This window comes from Frankliniella occidentalis, unplaced genomic scaffold (assembly GCF_000697945.3).
Source record: "Frankliniella occidentalis isolate FOCC.00 unplaced genomic scaffold, Focc_3.1 Scaffold2, whole genome shotgun sequence".
In the NCBI taxonomy this organism is placed as follows: Eukaryota; Metazoa; Arthropoda; class Insecta; order Thysanoptera; family Thripidae; genus Frankliniella; species Frankliniella occidentalis.
Window position 1 is genome coordinate 1805828 of NW_026267132.1, and position 13782 is coordinate 1819609.

General features: G+C 42.3%; 3 protein-coding genes across 4 annotated transcripts; 2 read left to right on the forward strand and 1 right to left on the reverse strand.

Annotated features, from left to right (window-relative positions):
* The first annotated feature begins 279 nt into the window (after nt 1-279).
* Nucleotides 280-4016, forward strand: LOC113205956 (sulfotransferase 1C4). Of its 2 annotated transcripts, none has more exons than XM_026421788.2 (8): nt 280-747; nt 1865-1985; nt 2093-2393; nt 2506-2704; nt 2822-2948; nt 3078-3172; nt 3253-3436; nt 3672-4016. In XM_026421788.2, the coding sequence occupies exons 2-8, from the start codon at nt 1895-1897 to the stop codon at nt 3791-3793; spliced, it is 1119 nt and encodes a 372-aa protein (XP_026277573.1). In that variant the 5' UTR covers nt 280-747; nt 1865-1894; the 3' UTR covers nt 3794-4016. The 2 variants fall into 2 exon arrangements, with proteins under 2 accessions (XP_026277573.1, XP_026277572.1); XM_026421787.2 differs by having other exon boundaries at nt 282-747; nt 2090-2393.
* Nucleotides 4017-4350: 334 nt separating this feature from the next.
* Nucleotides 4351-6114, forward strand: LOC113205957 (CCHC-type zinc finger nucleic acid binding protein). The gene is made up of 3 exons (XM_026421790.2): nt 4351-4509; nt 5163-5359; nt 5445-6114. The coding sequence occupies exons 2-3, from the start codon at nt 5189-5191 to the stop codon at nt 5727-5729; spliced, it is 456 nt and encodes a 151-aa protein (XP_026277575.1). The 5' UTR covers nt 4351-4509; nt 5163-5188; the 3' UTR covers nt 5730-6114.
* On the reverse strand, nt 6108-13698 carry LOC113205954 (transmembrane and coiled-coil domain-containing protein 4). Its single transcript, XM_026421785.2, has 11 exons — nt 13484-13698; nt 12973-13136; nt 12741-12885; nt 12530-12662; nt 12195-12448; nt 11947-12109; nt 11698-11867; nt 10725-11067; nt 10526-10650; nt 10278-10411; nt 6108-10194 (listed from the first exon to the last, which is right to left on the reverse strand). The coding sequence occupies exons 1-11, from the start codon at nt 13557-13559 to the stop codon at nt 10030-10032; spliced, it is 1872 nt and encodes a 623-aa protein (XP_026277570.1). The 5' UTR covers nt 13560-13698; the 3' UTR covers nt 6108-10029.
* Between the last annotated feature and the right edge of the window lie 84 nt (nt 13699-13782).

The window sequence follows — 13782 nt, forward strand, 5'->3', positions numbered from 1 at the left end:
AATGACTTCATACAACTGTGGATCATGATCAAAATGTTCAATGGGAGTATTTTTATTAAATTTAATTATGATAAATAGAAAAACTGTTTATGTTCATCTTGTTCCTTACTGTCCATTACTCAAAATTTAAGAGAAAATATAGCAGGTGTTTTTGACCTCTAGGAAAGAAACTCTTGTTGAACTTTGTAAGAGAAGGTTTACGCCATGACCGTTGGCAATCTAAGCTACAGACAGCTGCTTGCCCCCTCGAGTTTGCAGTGCCGGGCGGCCCACGGATGCTACAACGTTAGGCCGCCCCACTGCCTAGCGCGACCTGTGCTAGCGTGCGAGAAGTACGTCAGGACCTACTTTCACCGACACTGTTACACGTCGCGATGACGTTCGCGTCGCTCCCAAAGGACCCTCTGCAACGCAAGCGACACGGGGCCATTGTACCAATCAACTACTCTACCTGAATGGCTTACTTCTGGAGGTAGACCGACGTTCCAGTACAGGTCTCCAGCGCCACGTCACACGGTCCACTCTCGGTTGCCTTTTGCTGCTCAGAGTGGAGTTGTTGCCATACAGAGAGGCATGCGTTAGAGGGAGACAGAAGGACGTTTCGCAACGCTCCTGTGCAGCAGGCTCCAGCCGCTCCAGCCGGGCTCCGCAGCGCCGGGGTCCCTGCCAGTGCGGCGCCCCTCTCCTCTCAGGTCCTGCAGTCGACTGCGAGGACAGGGCGAGCCTGGACGTCTGGAGAGAATCCCAGTAAGTACGTTGCGTAAAACACTCTGGGGATCGGATCCCGTAAAAAGTACTTCCGATCAAAGATCAAACAAAATAAAAAAAGAACTCGCGATTATGCGCGACTTTGAAACGCATTCATGATTTAAAAACTTAACTATACCGGGAGAGGGGAGGTACTTTTGTTGTCTTCGAAAACGCCTGTTCGTGTGGAATTCCCTGCTTCGGTTGACCCGGCCTGGCGGGCGGGCGGACGGGTTGCCTATCTGGCTCAATGGCCCATGTAGTAGTAGCCGTGGTCAAGAGCGATAGGCAGGTTCCGCGCGAAACAGTCTTACAGCTGTAAAACGTATGGTCGGCGCGAACCTCACTCACTACAAACCACCAGACTATGGGGCCTGGCTAGGCGAAGATATCGGCGTGGCTTTATTCTTCGTTTTAGCAGATGATACCTTAAACAACTTTTGACTAAACAAGTAACTTTAAGATGTCAGCTAGCTCTTTTTTTTTTCGGGTGACATTTCTGGTTCTAGTTTGTTACGATGAAGGTAATGACGGCAATGACCGCTGCGGTGCAGACCTTGTGATGTTTTATTGCTCTGAACATTGAACACTGAACGCGGTGGCGCGGGGGTGCGTCGATGCGGACAGCCTCGACCAACGTCTCCTCTATACACGGAGCACGTGCCATGTGTTCTGCCGCTATACGCTGGATCTTGATCGCACGTCGGGGACATTCCCTATGTTCTCTCCCTCTCACGTGTCCTCCGCGACAAGCCAAGCCATGCAAGGCCTGCTATCAGCCGTGGCGTGACTGCGGTTACAGTGGAGTACCTTTCCAGTGGCGCCGCTTGACGATGTCGTGTGCTTATTTACTCGTTTATAACCGCACCTTGAGAAAGACTGCACCAATGCACCACCGATGCGATGGCGCAACCGTGCGACCCGCGCGCGCCTTTTTCAGTCGCACCGACCACCACCGCACAGCACCGCACCGCCTCCCGTCGGGGTGGGCCGTAGTATCGGCTGCCTAACTCCCGGGCGCTCCTCCTTTCGGGAGCGGGGTAGAGGTTCAGGGCCGGCTGCTGCCGTGATACGTCGCTTTGCTCTTGGACCGGGTCAAACGTTCGCTCGGTTTCAGTTGGTCGTCCGGTGCGTGCGGCTGCGGAGAATGAGCGCCATGACTGGAGAGCCCCTCGGGGCGCTGGCCCCCGCACCCTGCGCACCCCGGGTCGAGACAGTGCGCCAAACTGCACCAGCAGGTGAGGAGAGCCATCGCCACCCCCGTTTACGCGATGTCCAAGTTTCACATGTTCCCATCCAAACGTGTTGTGCCGCTCGTGTGATTGTGCGTGTGTGTGTGCAGCAGCGGAAGACCTCCCGATGCAGTGGGTGACGGGCGAGCCTCTCCAGCGGCTGCTCCGGGACTTCAGCGGCGAACGCACCGGCTACGTCAGGATATCCGACAAGGGCTACTTCTTCCCGAGCAAGTTCGCCACGGAGATGCCGCACTTCGTCAACTTCAAGGCGCGCCCCAGCGACACGTGGGTCGTGACGTACCCGCGCTCGGGCACCACGTGGACTCAGGAGATGGTGTGGCTGCTCGCCAACGACCTGGACTTCGACACGGCCCGGAGCGTTCCGCTCAACGACAGGTTCCCCTTCTTCGAGTGAGCATCACCCTTATGATTTGCGCGTTGATGGAGCTGCGACGAGTGCTTTGCCCCGCTGTTCTTAACACTCCGCTCCTCACTGCCTGCCTCGCCACCCGCCGCCGTTCAGGTTCAGCGGCTTCTTCCACGAGGCGACGACCCGCGAGTTCCTGGAGCACAACGCCGGCAGCACGGAGCGCCAGCAGGCCGTGCTGGACATGGCCACGCCCGGGTACCGCCTGCTCGCCAACGCCCCCAGCCCGCGCTTCATCAAGACCCACCTGCCCTTCACGCTGCTCCCCAGGAACCTGCTCAACTCGGGCGCCAAGGTGAGGTGTAAGGCCAAGGGGGGGGGGGGGGGGTAATAAGGGAACGCCCACCATTTCCCCATTCCACACGATTCTCTGTGGCGTAAGCACTCAAAACACCTCATTCCGCACCCACAGGTCATATACCTAGCCCGGAACCCGAAGGACGTCGCGGTGTCCTTCTTCCACATGAACAGGCTCATTCTGACGCAGGGCTACACCGGGGACTTCGAGACGTACTGGAACTATTTCCAAAACGATTTGCGTGAGTGTCCATATTGTTGTCTCATCCCTTATCGTCCTTGTCCATGTGGCCAAGTAAAACGGTGGCCCTCGCTGCAAGGGGCCACCTGCTGCACAATACAAACCCTGAAATATTAACCGTACCATACAGACGCGTGGACTCCGTACTGGTCCCATTTAGAAGAAGGCTGGCAGCGCAGAACGCATCCAAGGGTCCTCTTCATGTTTTATGAGGAAATGCGCAAGGTAAAGGTCTGCGAATGAATGACTGTGTTTGGGAAGTCGTCTCGGCAAGCAGTGAGTAAGCTTGTTGCTTTGCTGCTCAGGATACTCCTGCAGCCATCAGGAAGGTGGCACATTTTCTCGGAAAGCAGCTGAACGACGAACAAGAGGCAAGACTAGGCAATCATCTCGACATCGTGAACTTCAGGAAAAACCCCGCCGTCAATTCGGAGGCCCTATACGACCTTGGGATCATGAGGCGGGACGAGCAGGCATTTATTCGTAAAGGTACTGCGGGAAACCACTTCTTCCTTGGTACCGGATGATTAAGAGAAGACGCACGAGCACGTGGATTTGCCTACCCGCTCCGCCCGTAAGGCGCCATATAGCCCCTTGCGTAGGCAAACCCGTCCGCTCCTGCGTCTTCTCTGAATCACCCAGAACGCCCTCCCATCATTCATTTTATTTGCGCGACTCTATTTGTAAGATGTCAAATAAAACATGTATATTTTGATTGTCGCAGGCGAGGTTGGCGGCTGGAAAAATTACTTCACCCCCGAGTTGGAGGCCCAGGCGGACCAATGGATAGCAGAGAATCTTGCCAAGACGGACATGCGTTTCCCAGACTGTAAATCTGGCTGTTAACACTAGAGGTCCTTAGCACGTTCAGTGCTACGTGACCCACACCGTGGGTCCCAATAACATGGGATTGCCTACCCCCGCCGCACTCAACGTGTTAGGCTCTATTGTCTCCGTTATTTAGACATTGATATTTGTAGATCTCTTACAGCATTAGCAGTGTGCTATGGAACCCAACCATTAATCGGTTTGATGTAAAGTAAATAAAATGTCATGCAAGTTTCAGAAATTTAATCTTACTCCATACCCCACAACCCTGAAATATCGTGTGAGGCGAAGTGGTAGGAATTCCCTCTCACAGCTCCCGTTCATTTTTTGTTTACTTGTTTACTTTGATTTGTAATGAGGTCACGGAGAGTTAGCCAGTTAAATCCTGATTTTTTCTTCAAACTGCTTTCCATCCGAAAAGACCGAATGTGTCTCTCAACGTTGGTTTTCTCTTTCCTTTCCTCTCTCTTTCAATTTGCCCTTTCTTGCGGTGGTGAGTCAGTTACAATTTCTCATACTCACTGTTTTTCTGTAGCCTCACTAATGGTCCCCTCTTTTCGTACCCCGTAACGCAATGTCAATCTGCTGTATGGCTCGGCGGGGAGTTGGATGAGTCCCCCCTCCGCTCCCGCTCAGAGCTTCTTTCCATTCCAACCTTTCGGCCTTGGTGGAGCGTTGTTCCGGCCGAGAGGAGAGGTCCCGTGCACTTGTGCAGTACTTCTTAATTTTCTAAGGTAAATCTCTTCAGTTCTTGGGTTTATTGTTTGATATCGCATCTTTGATATCTACTTTAGGTGTTTGGCTGGTAAAGCGTTACTTTGGGACGGTTTGTTTCGTACTGTCGATGAATTTTGGGCGCCGCTCTGCCGCATCCACGTGGCGGGCTTCGCTTGTGCCCAAGCGCGGTTATGGCTTCCCACTCGATTAGCCGATAGCCGTTAGAGCGTCTTTACCTTGTGTAGTATTTTGAGGGGCTGCATGTTTCTATCTAAAATAGAATTTTGCGTGCTTGTTTTCTGGCCACATTGTTTAGTAAACAAGCCGGCACGATTTGTGTATTTGTGACGTCACTTCTCGCTTTCGTGGTGATTGGCGTCATGATCATGCACAACGCACGCGTCGTGAATATTTGAAATCGGCCGCTTAAGTTACGAAAGCTCTTATTTCTTGCACTTCTTCCCCTCAGGATTACGCCCCGTATTTACACACTACACCTAATCCATTCCTGGAGATTTAATTGATATTCTCAGGCGCTCTATATGTAGCACATTGTAGGCCTATTTGTTTTATTGGATGGCGTTAGCTAACCCGATTCAGCCTATGGTTGTTTGCTTCTACAGAGTAATTATATTTATTTCAATTGCGTTAATAGTTAATTCTGTTTCAGCTCCAAACATCTGAGCAAGAGCCATCATGAGCGGCTCTGTGTGCTACAAGTGCAATGAACCTGGACACTTCGCCAGAGAGTGCCAAGTTGGTGGTGGAGGTGGTGCTGGTGGTTATGGCGGTAGCAGGGGAGGTCGTGACAAGTGCTACAAGTGCAACCGTTTTGGACACTTCGCTCGTGAATGCAAGGAGGACCAGGTATAAAATTTTATAGTTTGAAAAATTATTTTCCTGTGTTGCTTTGTTTTATGAGTACTAATTTATTTTATGTTTTATTGTTTAGGACCGCTGCTACCGTTGCAATGGTGTAGGCCACATTGCTCGTGACTGCAACCAGAGCCCAACTGAGCCATCTTGCTACAACTGCAACAAGACCGGCCACATTTCCCGTGACTGCCCTGAGAGCCGTGATGGTGGATACGGTGGTGGTGGTAGGTCAAGCATGTCTTGCTACAACTGCAACAAGAGTGGGCACATGGCAAGAGACTGCCCGGAGGGCTCCAAGGCCTGCTACTCGTGCGGAAAGAGCGGTCACATCAGCCGAGATTGTGACAAGGAATCACGTTAGATGAATTTCCTCATCATTCCATCTGCATCTTAAATGAACATTTCATTTGGCTTTAATTTTTTTTTCCATTCACTGTTTTAACATAATGGATTCAGCATGCCGTGGTGCAAGTCTTATTCTTTTTTTTGTTTGAGCAATCACGGAACCCCAATCATGGGTGTGTATACCTTGCCACTTACTGTGACAACTTGAGGTGTCGTTAGACTTTCGAGTTCTTGAAACGATATAAGACTTAAGACTGTACAATCCTTTGACTAAGCTTAGAGCATTGTTGTATGAGTGATTGTGTTTTCTCTGGTCTTGTTGGAATGGTTTTATGTATGGTTATCCTGGGAAAACCCAGAACTTGTTGAGGGCAGGAGGAAATAAAGTTAAATGTGAGATATATACTACTTTTAATTCACCATTTCATATAACATCAAAAGCAATCCATTATTTTCTACCAACAAATAAGCAGACATTAAATAAAACTACTTTTGCAGTTGCCTGTGCATTGGGCACTAACAGGATTGATTCATCCAGTAAGATCCAATATGAGATGGTGGGACCAACACTCTTCCTAAACCATCACAAAATACATAAATTTTAATGAGGCCCTAAGCATTAATTGTGTGGGAGTTTACTTTGATATATTAGCAAACTTTCTTTCATACAAAATTGATCCTCTTCTGGTCCCAAACACTAATGCCTACATTTTAAGCAAAGATGCGGTGCTAGCTGGTTCTTAATCTAAACCGATTTAAAGTCATTGAAATTTGTGAAAATCACACCTGAGACCAACTTAGAACATTCTGTTTTTTTTCTTTATCACAACTTTACATGGTGCCAACATGTGAAGGGGGATTTGTGACTACGCAACAGTTACTAACACTCATCTAAAGCTGAGGGTTGATGGTGAAAAGATGACATCTGCTTCACAAGACTCAAATCTCAAAGTTTACTTCAACACATCTTCAAATAACGATCAGCTGCAATGGTCCTCTACCTCTAATCTTAAACCTCATATATACTTAGACTATTTCATGGCTATGAAATCACAGAGCACTAGCAAATAACAGGCATTTATCATATCACAGAGCTACAATTGAAAACTACCACAATCTACAACAAATTATCCTATTTCAAACACAACTATAAAAATAAGTCAACACATTTTGACCTAGAAAGCATCATACAACTTTTTAGAACACCTACCCTTAATTGACCAATGATATGTATGTTTCAGGATTAATGGTTTTAAAGACGGATTTTGGTCTTGGAGTTTGCAGTAGAATATGCACAGAATACTATTACTTTACATACTACATATCAAGTGATTGACTGATAGATGTCATATAAATGACAATAAATCATTTTCAAAGGTAAACTATATTTGATGAAGTGTAAATTAAATAAATTCTAAAACCAAAGTAACAATGAATGAACAGAAGTCATGTTAAAACGGTCTAAGCAGTTAGACATTGCAATGTTGCAAAAATTTCACTGGAAGGCAAACATAATTTAATTGATGGATTGCATTGAAAATAACACCAATTTTGTCCGTAAGCACTTAAAGTGCTATGCATTCAAAATTTGATTTTTAATTTGCAATTTATTATGGTCAAACTTCAAGTGAAAAGTATTTCCCCTGCAAAGTTAGCAATGTGCGTTTCAGTCATTTTGATGAGGTTCACTTGATAGGTGAATGAGAATTTATGAGTTCAGAAGTATACAGGTGACATGATTATCTTAAATACTGATGTCATAATGTTTGAGCAGAAATTCAGAGGTTGAAAACTCCAATAAAATTACAAAATTCTTTGTAGGGTATGCACCAATCAGATTTGAAGGCGTCCATGAACACTACTTCACCGAATTGTTTTCTCTACAGAATGGTAGACAGAAAGGGATCAAGGAGAAGGCTTGAGCTTTGTAACCAATAACTAAGGCACTGTCCTAATAAATATTGGCCCATAAGGAGTCTATCCATGATGGATTAAGATACCTGCATCATAGACAAAATTGCTTTGACTTAGCCCTGGGCATATTTGCCTTACTCTTAATTTGTAGCTCTAAAAGTTTTAAGAACACACTCCACCAACAATTTTTACATCACTTTTGTTAAACAATATTTAAGAAAACATACAGACGTCATAGGGAAAAACACTTAATACCTGAAACAATAATTGTTCAATTGTCAAAGATTTTCGCTTACCGTGAAAGTTATAGAATTAAATCCATTTACACAACAAATAAAATGTACCTGGTGTCATTTTCCAAAAAAACATGTCTTGAAAGATCATTCAAAAAAACTGATTCTCGGAAACTGTTTGATAAATAACAAAAAAACAGCATAATACATGCATCTCTAAAAAATAGACATGAGTCTGCTAAAATACTGATAAAATTGTCATCAGTTCTGCACTGCTGCAATTCTGAAATTTAGCAGGCAATTGGAAGAGCAAAATGTACACAAGAACATGGGAAACAGATATGGCATCAGTTCAGGCTAGTAGGAAGAAGGAAACAAAAAGAAAGCCCCACTTTAAATCTGTTTTTAGACAAATAAGGTAAGACTCCTCAGAATTAAGCTGTTGCTAAGTACAGAACAAACAATGTGCAAAATCTTTACTTATCCTCAATAGTCAAGAGCAGTATTTTCTTGCGTGCACTGATCTCAATTAAATGAAGGAAACTTTAGTTTACTTTCATAAAACAAACTGTTGAATCAAAGTCATATTTTTTGATGTGAGCAAAAACTGCTTCAGTAAAAAAGCGGATTAAAAAAACAGAAGTAATCAGAGCACCCAAACTTACCAAAATCTATCAAGCCAGGATTATGCTAATGATGCTATTACACTAATAGGATTTCACTTTTGTATTATTGTACACAACAAATCAAAAAACACTACTTCATTTCCATGTTAAAAACTTGCAAAAACCCAAAAGTACAACACAAGATCCAAAACTCTGGCTTAATCACAAGATTCTTCAGGAAATGGAGAAACAAATGCATTTAGAGATATGATGTATTCATCAAAAGTTGACTTAATTTAATGACTAGACAAAACAGTCTAATTTGCACCACGCTGGAGAAAACCAACCTAGTAACTATACTACTAATTGCAAATTTCGAATAGAGACTACACAAACCTAACAAAAAAACAACTAGAATGTCACAAAATTGTGACGGTATGTCCGCAACGCAGAAAACAAATATAGATTTTTTTCAAACACTTGCAGGCTGAACAAATTCTCAATCAATCAATTTACTTTAATACAGATAACTGTGAAGTAAATTGACTTTACAATTGGAATAAATCTACAACAAAGAGGGAAAAAATAACAACTTGATGTTTAACGTGAATATGACCATTTAAAATATACTCAAATTAATACAGATTCGGTAAAAATTATATGACTGATTGTCTCCATTCAATACATATGAGATAGATTAATACACCAATTCAAAACAAAGAAGAATTCAATCAAGTTCAACACAAAGCCATAGGGGTCACAATCCCATTGGGGAAAAGGGGGTTACTTATGAATGTATTACTTCTCCATCTCAGACATGCAAGCATAATCTTTTTGCTTCTTGCACCTCAGGCGTTAAATTTCATCTGAAGATTACACAGGGATTACATTGGATATGATTATCATGCAAAATGAATGCCCATCATTTGGTCTCCTTCCATGTTCATATAACATTAATATAATATTTCTGCATTATGTAACAAAACAACTTATAAAAATATGTCTAAATCTCAGTAACTGATGATAGCTTGATATGTATCTTTCAAGGTATTTTTTAAAAACAAATTTAACATTAAATGAAACTCACCAAAATAATTTTATAATAGACGTTTTATCCTCTAATTAATATATTTACTCTGACAAGTTTGGATTTTGATATGTATTGAAATTGACATGTGATGTGTTATCAATAAAGTCATCAACTTAAAATGTTGAAATATACACTCTACGGGATTCTGATCATAAAACCACATCTAAGCATATCTCGAGAACCATCAAATAAATTATGATAAAATTTTGATCTTATGAAACAGGTTTTGGAATAAATATAGTGCACAGCTCACATTAGTGCTTCAGTCAACATCAATCACAGACACTAAAACCTCAATCTTCACAGATAGTAGAATTGAACACATTACTGAAGATAGAAAAATGCACACCAATTAGAATTCGGATGTGAAATAAGATTATAAAAGAAAATCATAATTTGTAAAAGCATAAATTAATAAAGTATGAAGATCTCCATAGAAAAAGATGCGTTTTACGAAGCAACAGCACTACAAAGCTAAGGCGTCATTAGTTCAGATGGTGAAGTAGACATTGTTGGTGATGAAATGGCCAAAGTCTCCAAACTAGCAGCTGCAAGAGTTTCTTTCCATTTCTCCTCATCAAGACCACACTGATGAACTGCATTGTCAGACTTGCAGCGTCGCAAAGTCAAAAGAGAAACCTGTTCAAAATAATAGTTTCATAATAGACTTAATATTGAGAAAACGGTTGTATGTGTATCCATTAGTACCGCAATGCTAATACCTTTGAACGGACAGGCAAATCAGAGTTTGACTTTTTCATGGCCATATCTCCAGTAGCCATGGAATCAAGCGATCTGGTGCGTATTCCAATTAATTCTAGAATTTCGCGCATCTTTTCTGGGTACTCACTGTGCCCTAGATTAATACAGGAATCACATTACTTTGGTAAAAGTATTCAAAATTTACTCTGTGGAATTTCAAATATAAAATTCTAGTTGAGCAGATATAGATAGGAAAAATGTAACATACCAGATACCAGGTCACTTAGGTCATAATTGAACATACGCCTGTCCTTTAAATTTATCGGTTGTAGACCTGCAACTCCACTTGCCATTGAAAATGTGCGGTACAAAAATTTAAGTAACCAATCCCCCCTGTAAAATTATGTAGAACGATTTAGAGTTGTTCACAGCCATGATAGGTAGAAAATAGGAAGGAGTATGCTAACCTGCAGTAACCATTTACAATACGTCCAGACACAACACGGCCAAATCGAGACCATTCTTTTGAGCTACCAGTTACAGGAGCTCCAATTAAAACAGCATCTTGCACAATGCCCTCACATTTTCCTGGACGACTAGCCATTTCTCGCAAACAGTAATAGATGACTCTAGCCCCCAAACTGAATCCAATCAGTGTCACTGGCCTCTGCCCTTGTTCCCTTGCCATCAGAACTTCGGCCAACTGTTTCCCGACCTCCGCAGAGCGTCGACAGCACACACCCCATGGATTATCAATCACAGAGGCCAAAGTAATCAAAGAAGCAGGCCACATAATTGCATTTAACAATCCTTTAGAAAAAACATGAATAAAAAAAATAATAACTAGTATTTTGCATATGTTATGGTTGGAGATATGGGGGTGGCTAAACCTAGGATTAACAGGGTGAACCTAGGATTGACCAGGTCACTTTAGTAATATTACGTGCAGACACTTACACAGATTCTTTGAAAAAACTATTCTTTCTTAGGTTTCTGATGAAGAGCAACACATTGTCTTATTCCACAAGATTTGTTGGATAGTGGCATTTGCTGCTGCATTTGACAAAAAAAAAAACAAGAGCAAATGCCACTCCAGCACATCATCTGGAACAAATGAAATATACTGCTTCTCCACTCCCACTAAAAAAACAAAGAAACTGGAACTAATCTATGAAAGAACCACAAGAAAGATAAACAGCTTTCACTCTCTCCATTCTGTTGCCCTTTGAGGTTTCATTAATGTGTCAGCAACACTCAACTTCCTGCACATGCTCAACCAAGAAACAACCGGCAGTATAATTTGCTGTACCTAGGATTATACCAAGGCTTACCAAAATTGCCTGGACAAATCCAATGTTTGGCCAGCTAATCTTTCGTTTACCCATCTACCTAGCTCCAACCATAACATGTAGATAAAACCATAATGCATCAAGAACATACCAGACAGAATAGTGTATTTCAAGGCTTCCTGAGCAGCCATTGACACAGCAAAGCTGAGAATGTACTCCATTGCTTTTCCTAGTTCAAGCAGATATTGTGACTCATAGCGTAAGTAGTACTGTTCTCTTGAACAGAGTAATGATCGCCATGGCCGAATAAAATTGTCATCCCTTAAATAAGAAAACAAATAGTGTAAATTAAAGAAATAAAATGATAACTGACACAAAAATTTACAAAACGTTGACTTACGCATCATCTGATAGCCAGCCAGATATAACAATACTGATATGGAGCTGTTGAGTAATAAATGCACGATTATTGTTGTTTGACACAATGGATGATTGTGGTTTCAAAGTGAGTGGTCCAAATGCAAATTCCTCAATTTCACCAACTCTTTTTTTCATTTTAAAACCTGTAATACAACATTTTCCAAAAAGTGCATCTCCACAGAAACAAAACACTAAAAACACCAAAATCAATACTATTAAAACTTTTACCTGTAAGACCAGCTCCTGCAACTCCAAACAATGAACCAATAATAGCAATGCCAGCTGTCGAGCCTAATGCTGCTGCTGCTCCAGCTGCTCCTGCTCCCCCTAAAATAGTTCCCATTCCTGCACCAATTAAAGGTGCAGCGAGACCACCTGTCAGACCTAATACTGCTCCCCCTCCCAAAGTTGCCAGACCAATCAAGGCATATCGCTTGATCTTACGCCCTCGATTGCGCTTATTTAGCTCTTGCTGTTCCTCCCTAAAAACAAAAATACAAGAAGATTTAATCAAAAATGATCTTTGGCCAAAACTGGTGACGTTTGAATTGGATATTTCTTACTCAGATGGCTCTTTGTGCTCTTCAGTCAAAAATTCAACAACAGATTCCTCATATAACTCTAATAACTCCAAGGGAACGCGCAGTAGAGAAGCCATATGACGAATAAGAACTCTCATTCGGGCATCGTAATTTCCTGAACATACAGAGCCATTTATCAACTTATTTCTGAAAAATTCACAGCATTCTGTTGCTTGCCAGTGAAAAATTTTACCTCCTTTAACAGCTAACAACACCATGTCCTCAACAACTAAAAGGCTCTTGCCTTTCAAGTTTGTCTCGCCCAACAGTAGTTCCACATAAGCATCAGTTGACTGGTTACCTTGGCCTTCAATAAGACTGATCATGACACCTTTCACCTTAAAAATGTCAACAAAAATAATGGGATGAAAATAGAAGACAAAACAAGACAACGTACTTAATTCAATCTTTCTTGACAAGCATACCTGTTTTGGGAGTTGTAAATGCTGCAGCAAATTATTGATGCAACTTTGGTTGAATGCCTGGTCCCATTCATAATTGTACAATTCATGTAGAGAGAGTGCACATATGGCAGCATATGAATATAATCCAGCATCTGAGAGAAGAGCTCGCAACTGCAAGCCTTTGCCTGTAATTGGAAAAACATCAATGACAGTGAAGTAAAATCGAGCTTTGCATCTGTCAATAATTATATAACATAGCAATAAGATCTGAATAAGTCCCTGAAGGAGCAAAACTGAAACTGTCGGTCACATATTGATGTATTATCAAATAAAACATGCTAAATTAACATAAAGTTAGTATTAGATACCGCTATATGTAGTTTTGTTGACAGCTTCCAACAAAACTAAAGAAAGCATAAGCAGAATAGTAGCAGTAGCTAAAAAAAACTACGCATATAATAGCTGACATCAATTTGTTCAAAATCTTCTGCTTCAGGTAGGTGACAGCTGAGGTAACCAAACACAAACTTACCACTTTTTATGAAGAGTCGATTGCACTCCGTGGTTGGGTCATCACCTGAATGTTTACTGTCGTTTACCGACGCCATCTCGACACTTGGATAAAAACGTCATAAAACCCTTACACATCTATAACAAATATGGAGAAATAAAATATATAAAAAGTTTCAACCCAAATAAACATTAGCTTGTGAAAACAAAACAATTAACAATTGCTGCTGGTTGGTTGCGTCTTGCGTAATCAACCGCAGAAAAAAAAAGAAGAAGAAAACCCCGGGAAAAATTCAAAGAGTTTCTATTGTAGGGAAGTTC

What these genes read in the sequence shown, in the direction of transcription:
- LOC113205957 (XM_026421790.2), top strand. Translation starts at nt 5,189, where the DNA reads ATGAGCGGCTCTGTGTGCTACAAGTGCAATGAACCTGGACACTTCGCC. An exon ending in GTGAATGCAAGGAGGACCAG is followed by an intron (nt 5,360 to 5,444) that starts GTATAAAATTTT and finishes TTTATTGTTTAG; the next exon opens with GACCGCTGCTACCGTTGCAA.
- LOC113205956 (XM_026421787.2), top strand. Translation starts at nt 1,895, where the DNA reads ATGAGCGCCATGACTGGAGAGCCCCTCGGGGCGCTGGCCCCCGCACCC. An exon ending in GACAGGTTCCCCTTCTTCGA is followed by an intron (nt 2,394 to 2,505) that starts GTGAGCATCACC and finishes GCCGCCGTTCAG; the next exon opens with GTTCAGCGGCTTCTTCCACG. An exon ending in CTATTTCCAAAACGATTTGC is followed by an intron (nt 2,949 to 3,077) that starts GTGAGTGTCCAT and finishes CGTACCATACAG; the next exon opens with ACGCGTGGACTCCGTACTGG.
- LOC113205954 (XM_026421785.2), bottom strand. Translation starts at nt 13,559, where the DNA reads ATGGCGTCGGTAAACGACAGTAAACATTCAGGTGATGACCCAACCACG. An exon ending in TCGACTCTTCATAAAAAGTG is followed by an intron (nt 13,137 to 13,483) that starts GTAAGTTTGTGT and finishes TTCCAATTACAG; the next exon opens with GCAAAGGCTTGCAGTTGCGA. An exon ending in GAGCACAAAGAGCCATCTGA is followed by an intron (nt 12,449 to 12,529) that starts GTAAGAAATATC and finishes TTTTGTTTTTAG; the next exon opens with GGAGGAACAGCAAGAGCTAA.